Here is a 16,208-nt window from a genome sequence, read left to right on the forward strand (position 1 = left end):
TGGGACTGAGCAAGGATGGGACTCGGGCCGCCCCTCAGGAGTGGAGGCCAGCCGGGGCTGTGGAGCCGCCGGGAGCTCCCGGTCCGAGCCATGCCCCTCCCAGGGGCGGCCCCTCGGCGGGCACAAAGCTCCGCTGAGCTGCAGGCGGCGGCTCCTCCCTTCCTGCCCCTGGTCGGGCTGTGTTACCGCTGCTCTCGCTTCGTTGTGGCGTTGCGGGGTTGAGGCCGGCGGCGCTATGGAGGCGGCCGGCGCCGCAGAGGCTGGCGCTGCGGTTGCCGCTCAGGCCGCTGCTGGGGCCGAGGCGCCGCCGCCGCCCGGCATCGCCCCTCCCGCTCCGCGCCGGCTGCTGGCGCTGCTACGAGACAAGCTGTGCACATGGTGAGTGAGTCCACGTGGAGCCGGGCTCATAGCCAGGAGGAACCGGCCCGGTAACGCGGCCGGGATGCGCTTGTGCCGATGGGCTGGGAGCTCTGGGTCGGGAGGGCGAACGGGCAGGGAGCCGGCGGTGTGCGCGGGAGGGAAGAAGGTAACAGAACCAAATAGCCGAGAGTAAGTGTGGAGTCTAGAAGGACAGAGCTCCCCTTCCTCTGGTCTCCGGAATCAGCTCGGGGCTGAGTCCCACTGATGTGTATCACTTACATAGTGCAGGGACACGTGCAATGCCTGCACTGCTTGCTTTCCTCCAGTTTCTCAATGCTTTACCGGTGCTGCGGGTCGAGTACAGACCTACTCCAGACGGTGAAACCTGGCTCTCTTTTCTGTCTACAAGTTTTCTGTTCCTCCTGCATTTCTTGCTCCAAAAAGCAAGATGGAACTAGTAGGAGCTGCTCAGTAATCTCACAGGTAGTGGTGGTGTTGCCAGAGGGCTCTATTGTCTCAGTCTGGATGCTGCTTCAAAGAAAATAAAGCCCTGGCTGCCTTCTCCAAGGGCTTCTCTGTGCTACTGAATTGAGTTTTAATTTCTTTTCTATGTGGTTGCAGCCTCAGCCATTTGAGATTTAGAGGCCAGAGTGATACAGAGGTTTAACACATACAGTAGATTAAATGGACTTTGTTGATGTTTTCCCCTCCAGTTCATTGCCTTGTACAAATTAATTGACCTCAGTTTCAAAGCAGAACATTGAAATACTGAAAAGGTTGACACTGGAGAAACCATTTTTCTCCTCAGCTCATCGTAATGAAACAGGTTTCATCCTGCACTCATGTTTCCTGTACCAATTCAGGTAACAGTGTGAGGCTGTTCAAGCAAAGGTCTCTCTCCTTTCTGTTTCCCTCGTTCAGGAAGGGTTCAGTAGCTGAAGCTGAAATGCAGGTAAAGGCTCTATGTGAGGTGTGTTGCCAATCTTTACCTGCTGCTGTTTAACTGGTGGCATCAATACAGTTTTTAATTTCTGAATAGTGGCATTTATTTATTTATTTATTTGGGGGGGGAGGAGGGAATCATATTAAAATTAGAGTTTATTAAAATAATATCCAATAAAAGTTAGCAGTGGCCCTGTTACAGTTTCTTTACCTTTCTCATATATGAACTGAATATGTTTCATCTTATGTTGCTGAGAGCTGCTTGCCAAGTGGGCTGGGGCAGCAGTGGCCATGGAGAGCACTCTGTGCCAAATCTTCACTTGTTCCCAAAATGACTCTCAGCGTCTTATAGGAATAATCAGGTTATATGGCCTGACAGTGTATTGGTTTGGTGATCTTAGACTGTTGTTTCCAACCTAAATCAGCCTATGATTCTAAAGGGAGAGGTGAAGTGATAACTGAATCACCACTTGCCAAGTAGTGTAAAAATGCCAAACCAAACAAACAAAAAAGCCCAGCAAAACAAAACAGAAACAACTACCCAACAAATGAACACGAAGCTAAAAACTCTGGCAACAACATAAAAGAGCCCACACCACCAACAAAAAACAAAGTATAACTAAAAGGCTGTCTCAGATCACTTTGCATCATCAGAGTCCAGAGTGATTTAGTCCTTACCAATGCATTAAAAAAGACCAATTTCTAGCATGGAAGAGTTAATTATTAATAATGTTTAAAAAAAAAACACCAAAAAACACAAACAAATCCAACCTGATGAATTATTAATAAGAGTCACATTAATCAATAGCTTTATCGTGAAATGAATGGAAATATATGTCTTGCACGTGTTTTCCTGATAAGAAGTTGTCCTGCAAAATGTAGCCAATAGGATTTGAATTTTACCCTGAAATTTGGCAGAGGACAAAGCACTTTGTGTAAGGGTGTTTTATCTAATTTGCTGTGAAAGTTTGGTGGGCACTGAACTCATGCGGAACAAGGAAAGCACTGGAGCACATGTTCCATGTGGGTAGACTTACTGTGTTGGACTTCTGCCTTGAGCACTGGGATTGTGCTGATGGCTCCTGAGTTTGAAGAAACTCATTTTGGCATGAAAATCCATGAGTAAGAGAAAAATAAAGAGTGAGGCAGTGAGAGTGACCCTGCCTTGCATTCACCTTCAGTGCTGTAGGGGGACGTGCAGTAGGAGTGCCTTGGCGTACATTAACTACATAGCAATCATTGCTGATCTGGCAGCCACCAAGTGAACAGCTCTGCTGCTCTTCCCATGGTAACAATGGGAAAACATAATTCCTTGGGTGCTTTAAGCTGGAGAAACTTAGTTGTTAGTATAGCTGAGGGTCAGCCCTATTGAGAATCCTGCTGGTTTTAGTAAGTGGTAGTTGAAGCCAGAATCGTTGTCAGATTTGATTGGCAGTAGATTTTCTTCTTGCTGAAGCATGATTGTTATCCAGTGTGCCGAAATGCTGCATATGGAGACCTCTGCTATAGAGAAGTGCAGATGTCTGGGAGATGCAAGGGTAGTTTCACAGATACATATTATTTTTCTTTTTATTTTTTTTTCAGCAATCACTCCTTACATAAGTATGCCTTACAGCAGTGTGTACTGTTACTTCTGTGCTACAAAGTAGTCACAATAAAATTCTAGCTGAAACATAGTCTCTGCTTACTTCAGCATTGAGAGTGCTGAAGATGAGGCTGCTCTATCATGCACCAGAATGAAGCATTCACACTTCACTGAACCTTACAAGGTTGTACTAAGATAAACTTGCAGTGTGGATCTGCACTACTACTGGGGGGCTTGAAGCGAGCTGTAGCAAAATGTGGTACTTGTCTATCTTGGAAGTGGAGTACCACTGGACATCACTGTCTTAACTAAGTGGGTTTGGAAAAAAAGGGTATTCAGCAGCATTTTTAAAGTCAGGTGAACTTTGAGATCAAGCTGAACTGAAAATGAGTTCCATGCAGCTGAATTTTAATCAATGCAAAGAAGTCATGTTGTGTGGGAGGCATGGTTTGAGTTGGCTTTGGCTCCCCAGTACACACCCTTCTTATAGATGACATTGGCAGCTGGATTGCACATTGTAGCTGGATCGCATCATAGCTGGATTGCACATCATAGCTGGGTTACATGGTAATTACTACATTCAAGTCACACAAGTTGGAAAAAAACCAATGATTGGTATTAATTTCTGGTAGCGTGTCTGTATTGACTTGCTGTTTGTTGTCAGCAGAGAGCTGTGGGCACGGGGTAGACGTAGAATCCTAATGAGATGCTCTTTCCTTGCTCAATTACTCTGTAGTAAGAAATTTGCTGTGTTATGCAGCCAGATAAATTTCATTGGTAGTCTTCAGAGTAAACAAATTAAGAGGTGGACAGACCCAAGCAGGTAATACAGCACCGAGGTGATCTTGCTCTACATTACTTGTGAGTGTGCACACCGTGAATAGGGTGGTAGGACTCTGCATAGCTTCAATGGCAAGAAAAGGATATACAGTAAGCTTTGCACGGCTCTCTGTCTAGGAGCACCTAGGATAGTCATTTTATATTATGTGAGGAATTTCTATTGAAAGAGCGTGAGCTTTTCTTTTCCCCTGGCTGTGGATTGCACTTTAGGAAGCTAGCATGATTGTTGGACAGTTGTGCTCTTAACTCCATCCTCAGCTGCACCAGAATGTAACAAATTATAGCAGAAAAAATCCATAGTAAGTACTGATGCTTTTGTATTTCCATAGTGCTGCTCATCTTAGGGACTCAACTCACTTGCAAAGGCTCAAGTCTCTTCTGAGATAACTGTTGTGCCACTCTTCACACTGCAGATTCCTGGTGACCAAAGCTGAGATGAGGCAGTGGAGGATAGGAGGTGTAACTCAAGATCTTTTGTGATGAGAATAGATTTTTCATTGTGCTGAACCTGCCCAGCTGAGTAGTGTGGAGATGCTTGCAGGTGGATTGCAGTCTTTAGTAGCTGATTTGGGCCAGCCTCACCAACTTTTGCTGGCTGTCATGTGGTTGAGACCTTCAGTATAGACACAGCACTGCTTGCTGGTGCAATGGAAGAACATTTTCCCCTGTAAAATAATTATATATATATAAGTTGGAATGTTTAATTCTAAGCTTACTTTGTTGTCTTTTATATTTACAGGTATATTTTGAAAACCATACTTCTGGGCCAGATGCTGTCCTTGTTTATCTGTGGGACTGCTGTTACAAGCCAGTACTTGGCAGAACATTACCAAGTGAATACTCCAATGTTTCAAAGCTTTATCAACTATTCTTTGCTTCTTCTAGTTTATACGACAATGCTGGCATTTAGGACTGGTATGTAAAATGCGGGATGAAAGATTCTGCTTCATTGTTTAATTCTTTTTTCCCCTACAGTTTGAAACTACAGAACTTAGTCAATGCTTGGCCTAGCTTTTTATAAGGTCCTGCTGAAATTACTGCTTGCGATAACATATGGGAGTGAATTTCATTGTTAAATGTGCACATAACTTGCTTTCACTTCATATTTGTTTTGTATTGTTCATTTTGATTTCAAGTCCTGTGTCATATTAGGAGAAAATAGGCATTGTTGTAAAAAAAAAAATAAATTCTTAGTGAGAGCCTGTTTAATATTGTTGCTATGTTGTATTAATTTATTCTTTAAACATTCCCAGTTTATATATATAATTTCTTTGGAACAATGTCTGTGCTTTTCACCATTTCTATGGTCTTCTCCCAGGCTATATTTTACTTTTGTTATACTTTCCTTCAGCAGATGCAACCCAAATTCAACATCACAGTATTACTTACACTTCTTAAGAGCAAGATTCCTGTGCAATATTTGATTTGAAAGAAACACATTGACTGCTGCTGTCTTCTAAACAGGCGGTGACAGTCTTCTTCAAATTCTGAAGCAGAGGTGGTGGAAGTATATTCTTTTGGGACTGGCTGATGTTGAGGCCAATTACACGATTGTAAAAGCCTACCAATACACGACTCTCACAAGTGTACAGGTAAGCACTGCTATCTCTATTTTGAACTTCTGCTTTGATTGCGGTTTTGGATTCATTTCTGAAATGAGATTCGCAGGACAGACATGGAAGCTATTTAAGCCTGAAAAAGCCTTTCAATATCTATTTTCTCTGCAGTACAGAGAAGAGCATCCTGCATCATGAGTAACATTTCCAGGAAGCGGAGAAAATTGGCTGATATTACCCAGTGCCAAATCTTGAGCTGAACTCTAATTATTTTGATAGAAAGCACTTCTAAGATTTTGCTGACAGCCACTCAGGGTTCTTTTTTTTAATGATACAATATAAAGATTTAAGACCGGATAACACTGGCTCAGCTTGGGCTCTGTATGATGGGAGTGAGGCAGATCTGCCCAGAAGCAGTGGGAAGCTTTGCAAGATGTAATCCCACATGTGAGGACATATTGGAAGTCAGCTGGTGTTTCTGAGCATGCAGAGAGGGGCCAGCACTGTGGCTTTTGGCTGTGGCACTTCAGAACACTCACTATAAGATGGGAGGGAGGTCAGTGTGCCAAAATATCAGTCAACAGTCATCTCCTCAGCAGTGCCACTGCTTGGTACTTCATTGTTGCACGAGGCCGCATCTGTTCTAAAATAGTAACGGGTCTGTGGCAGCAGATTTTGCCACTCTCCACAGACATGAACTATTTCTGCTAGGATAAGGGAGGGGACAGTGCAGAAGGAAGAGTGGAAGGTGATGGGGCTGTGCCAGCCTATGCCTGCTCTTAACAATGATGGTGGATCTGTGGCTCATGTCCTGGCCCCATTTACTTAAGTAAAGGCATAATGTATCGTACAAAATTAGCTGTTAGTTGAAAAGGAATGTGTAGGTATCAATGTTCTTGAGTCAAAGTAACAAGGGTTAATATTTAAAAGAAATACCAATAAAGCAATAAAAGCCTGTGGTATGGGCTCCCTTTAGAGAGCTGTAGTAGTGTTTTCTTGTACTGTTAAAGGAATAGTAATGTGCCTTACGGGTTATTCTTGTGGCATTGCCACTTCATAATTATGTATTATGGCTCATTAAGTCTTTAATTTACTTACAAATAATGCCTCAGAAATTACAGTCTTAAGAATGGCTTGTTTCAGGATCAAGATCAAGCTAAGCTGATAATTGAGATGCCATTTGATCATACACTTTACAGCTGAAAAAGCCAGGACTTTGATCTTTCTCAGAAGCAGTAAAGCTGTTCCCACGATATCGTTCATAGACAGTAAGGAAGAATAGCTACAGTGGGTCATCGAGTCCCAACTGCCAGATTCAAACATTTACTAGATGTGCATGTGATAATCTCCAGACTGGTGCTTCAAGTGCCAGGTCAGTGATTGTGAATTTGCTATAACTACCAGCTGCAGTCAGGTTTCTTGCACATTTTCTGAAGTTACCAGGTTCCCATCACTGTCAGAAATGAGATTCAAGACAAAAAAGCCTGTAGTTTGCTACTGTGCAAGGCATTTGCTGTCAGCAGCCAGCTCTTCTGCAGTTACATTAGAATCTGTGGTTCAGAGCCTCTGGCTTCAGTAGTGGCTGTAAATGGAAGCTCAGAGGGTGCAAGAGTAAAGCAGGAGTATTCAAGACCTTCCTGAATGCAGTTTAATTACTATAAAAGTTCTGTCTGGCTGGAGCTTCCCCTTAGCTCAATCTTTTTGTTCAAAGATAGGTTTCCGCTCAGCAAGGGGCTTCCATGTGTTCACACAAACACAGGAAAAAAAACAAACCCACCTGGTTTTCCTTTAGTCATGAAATGCCAGCATTGTAGGGAGGGGTTGGGAAGGTTTTTAGAGATAATATCAGGATGGCAGCTTTCCTTTCTCTGTAAATACAGAAAAAGACTTTGGTGCACAGCTGGAACTCCTGCTGGGCTGTGGCTGAGACTTCCTCGGTGTTGGTGTGCTCCAGGCTGGAGGGAGGACGTGGCTTTATTGCTGTATGACTATGTTTCATAGTGAAACACAGGCAGTGTAGTTACAGGTTTGTGTTGTCAAACAGCTATTAGGCACAACTAGCATTTTCTCTGTTGATAATTCAGGTGGAGAAATTTTATAGGTGAATATCAGTTTGTGGAAGAGTGTGAACCTCAACAGGAGAAAATACAGTCTGGGTGCTTGGCATTCAGCAGGAACCTAATCTGCCTGTTGGGAACCATGAGGCGGAATGTGCAGAGTGAGCTGCTTGGCTTTAGCCTTTTAGCTTTAGTCAGAGCTGCCTGGAGCCAGCAGTTATAACAAACCAGTGACCTCCCACAGTCTGATAATTGATTAACCATGTATTAAAACATCTTTTAATGATTTACTCACTCTACCCTTAAAACCTTCCTATAAACAGTGAGGCCAAAGCCAGACTTGGGTCAAAACGCTCATAAATTAAATCAACACTGTTTCCCTCCCCCATGTAAAAATATAGGCTGAGATTGAGTAAGGTGATTCTGCTGAGGCTCTACTGACAGTCGTAGTCAGTACCGTGGTACTACTATAAATGTCATAAAGCCTGAATAAATAAACTTTATTCTTTTAAACAGTTCCATTGTCACAATTCATTGTGATGTTGCACCTCTTTGATCTTGATCCTGTGAAGAAAAGAGCATTAGAAAATCTTGTGTTATGAGAGCTGAACAGTTCTCGCTGTTGAAACAGATAAATGACTCTTCTTGATACTGGTCAAAAAAGTCAAATTAGGAGGAAGTACCAGATGATCATAGGGCTTTTCTTTGTTGTTGATAAGTTGATTTATTCCTTGTTTTGTTTTTCGAGCCTAACAAAGGGTGTGATAGAGAAAAGTGTAGAAGCTCAAGGAATATTACTTTTTCAATAGAGCAAAGTTGCACTGAAGTATGTGGTATGATGTATCACAACTTGTGTGGTTCTAACATCTGATAATACATCCTGGGCAAGTGCCTGTTCCTTTACACACCTCTCAAGCTGGACAAGCTGGAGATGGTCCAAAGAACAAAGACAAATACATGGAAGGATTAGGGAGCGCCATTAAGGTTTAATCTGTAACAACCTCTTTAATGCTGTGCTGGTAAGGCTTTAATATTTGTAGCTATGAAAGTTCAAGCTTGCAAGGCTTTATCGAGTCTGTTTTGTTAAAATCCTTATGGGCAGTGGCTGAACTAATAAACGCTAGAGTATGGTTGTAGGTAGAAGCTGGCCAAAGCTGGCCATGGTAGGATTGCTGGCTCTTGCCTTTATTTGTAATGTTTCTACCATGGTCCTAGTGACGTGGCCCTCATCCTTTGCACTGGTTTTTAGGAGGCTAGGTTTTAAGGGTTTAAGACTAATTTGTGAGCAGACTTTGGAAGGCTAACTACATGTTCTGCTATAACCTGGTCCCTAATGTATGGCACTCAACTCAACTGTGGCAGGTCAGAAAATCCACTTCATTTTTCTGTAGTCAAATTAGGAAACAGTGTCTATTTTGTTAATTAAATATTAGACCAATTATGTTTAGCTGAATGTTCTTGATGTTATTAGGTTATTCTGGAGCATTATGTCCATTTAATGCAGCTACTCATTTTTCTGCATTAAGTATACAGCTAACTCTTGTTTAGTTTTTTTCCACAGTGACAAGGGAGAAATAGGCACAGCATGAATGAGGCAAAGATGTATAAGAGTAGAGGAACACACAGGAAGGGAGTAATGAAGAAAGGAAACAGAAGTCAGTGTCATTGCTTGCTGTGGAGTGCATGAACTTAAGCATCTTAATTCTCTGTGTACACAGCTCCTGGATTGTTTTGGGATTCCTGTGCTGATGGCTTTGTCCTGGTTCATTCTCCGTGCAAGGTACCGGCTGATCCATTTCATCGCGGTTGCCGTCTGCTTGCTGGGTGTCGGAACAATGGTGGGTGCTGACATTTTGGCAGGGAGGCAGGACAGTGAAGGTAAGGAATTCTGAATTGCACAGGGAAAAATGGGGTCATGGCTTCCACAGTGATCCAACTTGCAAATGAGGAAGGGAAGCAAATGCAGGGGCGATGGGTGTAGTGTTATGTCATGTGGAGCTGTGAAATTTTCTTTGCTTATAAACTGGGGTTAAAAGGGAAATGCTGGTGCTAAATTTCATTGCTGTTTATCAGACCTAATGAAAGGCCTTATTCTTGAAATCGTGTTCATTTCACATGTGAGATGGTCTGAGGAAAAGATGTCTCCTCTCCCTACAGACCTTATCTTAATTTCCTATGAGCAGACTTTTTCTAATGTGCAGCTTTCTATGTGTGCAAATAGCAGGACAGGAAAGTATCATTACCATCATCAGGCAGTGTAAAGCTATGCCTTTTTGGCATTATTCTGGGACCACTGCTTTAGGCAAGGTAGAAAGATAAATTCAGGTTAAGCTTTAATTCTGTGTGACACAAATATCTTGGCCCCAAGGGAGAAAAATACTCTTTGCCCTGCTGGACACCCGAGCATTACTCAGTGACTTGCGTGTTGTTACTGTTGGTTATCCTCATATTCGGTCCCTTCCAACCCACACAAGACTGTGATACTGTGATATTGCAGATATATCTTTGCAGTGGTTGCCAGCTGGCTTAGGGAAGGAAGTTGGAAATCAATTCAAGGTTTTAAACAACAGCAATAGCTGTTGCAGAATAGCTGATGCATGATGGCATTTATTGATAACCGTTGTATTACAGTGAGTCCCCACTTGCATCGTACACACACAGCACAGCATGACACACGCTACCACCCATCTAGAGTAACTACTTAGATCTACCATAAACCTGAAAGCCAGTCCAGGTCGCACTCAAATAACAGATGTGTTTATGGCAAAATCAGGAGTGATACTCAGAAAAGTGTAGAGCATCTCTAACCTGGACTTTTCTTCAGTTTTACTGCCAAATGTTTGCAGAAGCAGAACTGGACCACACTGTACAGCAGTGGCTTGGTAGGTATCAAGCTCAGCTCTTTCCAGACTATACCAGAGGTACGAGCAGTTAGCAAGGTCAGCCAACAACCTGCTTGCACATAGACATTTTCTTTCTCCCTACTTGCTAAGAAAATAGGTGCTTGGAGATACGTTTGCTTGTCTATTTAAGGAAAATTGTTTTTAAAAAAGTGTTTGCAGCATTGCCCTTATTGTGGATTAATATTTCTGTACAGGAAGTGACGTGGTGATTGGAGATGTCTTAGTTCTTCTGGGTGCTTCTTTGTATGCCATATCTAATGTGAGTGAGGAATACATTGTGAAAAATCTGAGCAGAGTCGAGTTTCTAGGAATGGTGGGCTTGTTTGGGACTATTATCAGCGGTCTACAGCTGTAAGGATCTAATATTTATTTTAAAACTAATTAAGACTATTCTACAGATGATTGCTTGTCTTCAATGAAATGATGTTGTTGTTAAATTAGTTCTTTGTTGCCTGTCCATTTGGTCTACATGGGACTCCTTCTATTTGAATTTTGTTTTTGTTGCTGATCAGCATTCGTTTTGTATCCTTATTATTTGCTCTGCTGTTATTACAGCAATTCTAAAGCTCAGCTCCTGCAACTGAATACATATGATACTTGGCTTTATTTTCAGTTTTGTTGACCTTCATGAGGACATGCAGTACACTGAAGACTGCTTGCAGGAACATATTTCTTAATGGCTTTTCTTTGTGGAAAGGTTTAGGACGTAATCGTTAGAGGTCTTCTGTATTAAACTACAGTTTAAAATGAAGCCATGCATACTCTTAAAAATAACTATAATAGACCACATGCACTTAAGCCTAACTAATGAATTTTATGTTCTTCATTTCTCATCATTATAGTTAATGATTTCCTCAAATGGTATATGAAATAAAAGTAAATCTCTGAAGGATGAAAAAGCCTGTGAAGAAGGCATAAGAATGAAATAAAAGTGCTCTTGACTTTCAGGCACTTTAGTTTTCAAGTCTTTTTTTCAGACTTGTGAGATGTTGGAGTTAGTGCCATTCAAAAACATTTAAAACATAAATTGAGGGATTGCAAATCAAAATGTTTCCTATGTATTCTGCTCGTTAACTTCGCTACTGGAATGCAAGAAGGTGTGTTTATTTTTCACTTGTTATATCTCTTCTCTAATTCTAGAGCCATTCTTGAACACAAGGATATAATGAAAATTCAGTGGAACTGGAAAATTGGTATGTGTATGGCAAAATGATGTGCATTTCAGAACACTGAAAAAAATGATAATCATTTAGATTTGACACGCTGGTGTTTTCATTTTATTTCTCAGGATTTTGAGCAACATTCCTGTTCTCTTGTCAGAAATTTATTTTCTGTGAACTTTGAAGCACTCAGCAAAGAAGCAAAGACAAAAGATGTGTAGGGTTGAACGTGAAAATTTGAGATCAGATTTTGCGTTTTCCTCCAGATCATCTAATCAGAGACTTGTTTGGCACTGGAACTTTGCAATATTTTTCTGTTATCCTTCCTATGTGAAGGACAGGTACTATGTACATATCTCCTATGTACTGGGGGAATTGGTTTTGTGACAAGTTTTGATCTCAACAGAACTGTTAATAGGAAACGTGACTCTGAATGTCTTCAGACAGCTGTCGGGTTAACTAGGGAAGAACAAGCACAATCTTGCATAGATACAATTGTTTTTGCAGTACTGGGTGGTCTTAGAAGAGAAGAACTTCTGTTGTGTTTCTTAAATTGACATTTACTTGTATTTTAGCGGTCCTTATCCTGAAAGATAAACATGTAGAGTTTTGAAACATCTGATGAACATCAGTGATCTTTAAGATTATTATTCTCTGCCTGAGGAGTAAGCTGTCATTTTGTTTTGTTTTTTTTAGCATTACTGTTCATCGTATTTGCCCTGTGTATGTTTGGGCTGTACAGCTTCATGCCAGTAGTGATTAAAGTTACGAGTGCAACCTCGGTCAACTTGGGCATTCTTACTGCAGACCTCTACAGTCTTTTCTTTGGACTCTTCTTGTTTTACTATAAAGTAAGTATTTTCTCTTGCTATAGTTTGTTTTTATTCCAAAAATATGGATAAAGCATTTTACAAGCCCTTGAACATTTGTTTGCAGTTGTAAATTTCTATAGCTTGTATCAGTCATCATTGACAGATGTCAGTCAGGACTCATAGTTAATTACCCAGCATTGCACCATTAGGCAGTTAAGTGATGTTTCGAAAGAGTTTCACACTTCATGGGATATGTGTGTTTGTTGAGAGAGAATAATAATTTCCCAATGTTAAGTGGTAGAGTTTTTGCCATGCTCCCTGTGCAGAGCTCTGTGGTTGATTTGGTTCATCTCTCCAAGCATCTTAAAGAAAGGGTTTGAATCTGACTGTTCTGAAAGAGTAGCAGTTTGGCTTGATTTCCATAAATCAATATTTTCTTTTAGAAATGTATTGTGTTCATTACAGACTAACAAGGAGAAGACTCAAGCTCTCAATGCTGCTGAGGGGTGACTAAAGGAACTGAAACACAGAAAAAAGCAAATAGATTATTCTGGTTGCTGTCCAAAAGGCAATCACTTGTACTGCTCCCTGCAATACATTTTGCAGTGTCTGTTCAGGCTTAATGACAGCGCTGAAAACATTTCATCCCACCCAACACTTTCCATCTGGAATCTCTTGTGGGAACATAGCAAATTACAGCAATTGGAATAATCAGATCAGTCAGTCAGTGACTAAAGGGGCTTAATGAGAAGCTTGTGAACTTTGCTTAAGATAGTTAATTTGTATGTGGTTACTTTCTCTTCAGCATTATGGAGAACCAGTTTTGGAATGGTAAGACCCAATGACAGCTAGATTTTAATTTTCAGGAGACTTTTAGCTCAGCTTTCTTCTATGTTTTGGGTTGCAAAACTTTCTTCAAACTGCCCAAAACTACAGAGCATCTTTTGTAGATGAATGTAGGAAATGAACTGTACTTACATTTTAAGAAATAAAAATATCCTTTCAGTCACTTCCAAAAATATATTTTGGAAAAATATGAACTTTCACCTGTGTTTAGAAACAATGAAGCAGCCAAAAAAGGGAGCAATAATAACACCACAACCCTCAAGAGATGTTATCTAAGGTCTCCAAATATTTTTATTGAGTAAACTCCTTTGCAAAGAGTAAACTGAAAATGCTGACACTAGATGGAGTTACAGTCTTCCAGTAACACCTCAAGTGAGTTAATTGTGGTTCCCTCAGTCTCTTTTGGGATCAGTCTACTGCTATTTCAGTTCCATTCACTTCATCCAGCTTTGCTGCTTGACTAATATAACATATTTTTCAAGGAAATCTTAGGAAGCTGATGAGATTTGGGTGGGTACGTTTTGGGATTTTGCAGGCTGTGTTGAAAATAGGGAGTACTGCAATTTACTGTAGGGAACCTGCTTTAGCAGGGAGTTGGACTAGATGATTTCCAGAGGTCCCTTCCAACTGCTGCAATTCTGTATTTCTCTGAAGATGCTCGATGTACATCATCTCACTTCTTTACCTGTGGTTTGGCAATGGCAGTGCAGAAGATTTTCACAAACTTGATGAAAAAAATGTTCTTGGCTGCATGTAACTTGAGCACTTTGTATTATTGAATCTGGTATTATGAAGAAAGCATTGATTTTCCTTTCAAGGTGGATGAATCTTGGCAGTTGTTTGACTTTCAACAGGCAAGCAAGTGACAGTGAATCAAATGCCTGACGTACCTCAGCAGTTCATGTCCTTAACTCTCACAGTAACTCCTCACTTGCAGTAAGACATACAGACACCCACCTTGTAAAAGCTGCTGCCATCATCCTCTCTTCAAGGACTTGCTGGATGTAGAGAGCAAACCAGTTTTGGTTCCGCTTACTTGGCCCTGCAGATGGTTGAGTTGTGCAGAGAGCCAGATGCTTTGGTGACTTGTAGTAGGAGGGAGAGGTTTATTTCTTAACAGGAGGTAAAATATTTGTGATGAAATAAAATTCTCTGGGGAGCAGCATTCTAGCTTTCACATGTATAAAAGCTTCCCTTAGGTATCACCACAGTTAGGGTTATTTGTTCTTTTAGCTGAGATTCATAGATATCCCCTGCCCAATAGTGTTGTGGAGGAGGTGCAGAGGAAAACAGCAGCTCGAGTTCATCGGTAAATGGAGTTGGTAAATTTTGATTTCCAGACTTGAGTATAGAGCATGGTGATCAAGCTTATTAAAATATATCTAAGAGAAAGGGTGGCTTTTGCCTTCTTAAAAGAAGGTAGCATTTGCACCTTTTTGCATGAGAAAAGACTTAACACATCTTTTTTCCTCTGCCAGTTTTCAGGTCTTTATATCCTGTCCTTTGTCGTCATCATGGTGGGCTTCATCCTGTATTGCTCCACTCCAACTCGGACTGCAGAGCCCACCACTGTGCCGCAGCCACACAGTGCTGGCTTGGACAATGCTGCTCTGAAGCTTGATGAAAATGACAGTGAAACACCAGCCGTTGCCGTACAGTTTACGAAAGGAGAATCCGTGGTGGTCAGCACTGGTTGAAAAATGGCAGCTTTTCAAAACAGAGCTTTTATTTTATTGCCAAAATTTCCTATAAATATTAACCTGGAGAACTGTTCTACTGACAGAGCATATGTTGTGCTGGTCTGTTTTTAATGCACTGAATAAACTTTAAAGGCCAGATCCTCAATCAGCAAAACCATATTGATTTTCCCCTGCAGAAAATCTGGCCCTTTGAAGAAGACAAAGTATTTATGTGGAGTCTCTACAAGGTGAGAGACTGTTATTTTTAAATGCTTAATTAGCTTAACAGCAAATGCTTGGGGAGGAAAAACTAAGCCAAAGAAAGCTCGCAGGTCGCTAAATGGAGTAGATATGCTTTATACTGCATTAGGGACCTGAATCTGCAAGGTGCTGTCTGAGGGCTGCATGGTTCCCACATCTCAGTGCCAGGAACCCTCGATGTCTTTCAGGAGCCACTCATGGGATCAAGTGCTGTAAGGCATGTTATGTGCACACACCTTCCATGTGATGATGTACCTTATTTGTCCAATGGAGGCATTCATGTCTTACATTCCAGCTAAATGTTTGTCTCTTCATATTGCTGCATTCTTTGTTGCAGCTGGGGCTGCTGCAGAGAACAACTGTTTTATTTTCTATTTTATTAGGGCAGCTTGTGTATGCGTGTTTGTAATGTTTTCTCCCAGCAGCTTTGCTGTTTGGTGCACTGCCACTAGGAGGAGGAGACAAAGTCAGTTCTCTGTTCCATAAGAACTGATTTTATTTCTTCTGGATGAGACAGCAAAAAAAAAGGTTGAAATGAAGTTCACTTGGCAGCAAAGTTCTCTCTGAAGTGGGACGCATTTCTGCTGAAAGATTTGCATAGAAGTGGCATTTCATAAAACAACTGAAGGCCTCGGCCAATCCTCATTGCAATAGTAATGATGCAATCTTCAAAAGGTTGTGTGCTTTCAGGAGATCCATTGGTAGTTTTCCTCCCTTTCCTTTTATTTTCAGTAAAATGATTAAAATACTTGAAGCTGCAATTTTAACATCAGTAAAATAATGTAAGGATCTGTTTTTGTATAGATCTATACAGTTCAGGTGTGCAGAGCAACACTGAATAAAGTTTTCAGCAGCTGAAGAGCTGGCTCTCAGTTTATTTACTTTTTAAGCTCTAATTTCTGTTATTGCTTAAAATTACATTATTTCATTTTCTTTACCCAATGATTTCTTTAATGACAGACCTAATCCACCATTCCCATTCACCATACAGCTGAAACTGGGTGCGATGAATCCCAGGTGAAACAAGCCTGCAGCACAATCTTGCTGCATTTTCTTTCTGTGGTCGCTGGGTGGCATTTCAGTATCTCTGGAGTTTGCTGAAGCAGCTGTGTATCTCTGGTGGTGAGATGGGCTGCATATGCAGCATGGCACGAAAGCATGCACAGGAAAGCAGCGGGGTCCATTGCACTGACACAGATACTCTGAA

The 16,208-nt window shown here is 41.3% G+C and overlaps 1 protein-coding gene across 1 annotated transcript; it reads left to right on the forward strand.

Moving 5' to 3' along the window:
• Nucleotides 1-15,877, forward strand: SLC35F2 (solute carrier family 35 member F2). Its single transcript, XM_015852232.2, is given in 9 exon segments — nt 1-209; nt 211-378; nt 4,467-4,642; nt 5,192-5,319; nt 9,059-9,218; nt 10,438-10,594; nt 11,384-11,436; nt 12,100-12,254; nt 14,540-15,877. Coding segments are annotated over 9 exon segments (1,410 nt in total). The 5' UTR covers nt 1-15; the 3' UTR covers nt 14,759-15,877.
• Nucleotides 15,878-16,208: the final 331 nt, after the last annotated feature.

Source organism: Coturnix japonica, chromosome 1 (assembly GCF_001577835.2).
Source record: "Coturnix japonica isolate 7356 chromosome 1, Coturnix japonica 2.1, whole genome shotgun sequence".
Lineage (NCBI taxonomy): Eukaryota > Metazoa > Chordata > Aves > Galliformes > Phasianidae > Coturnix > Coturnix japonica.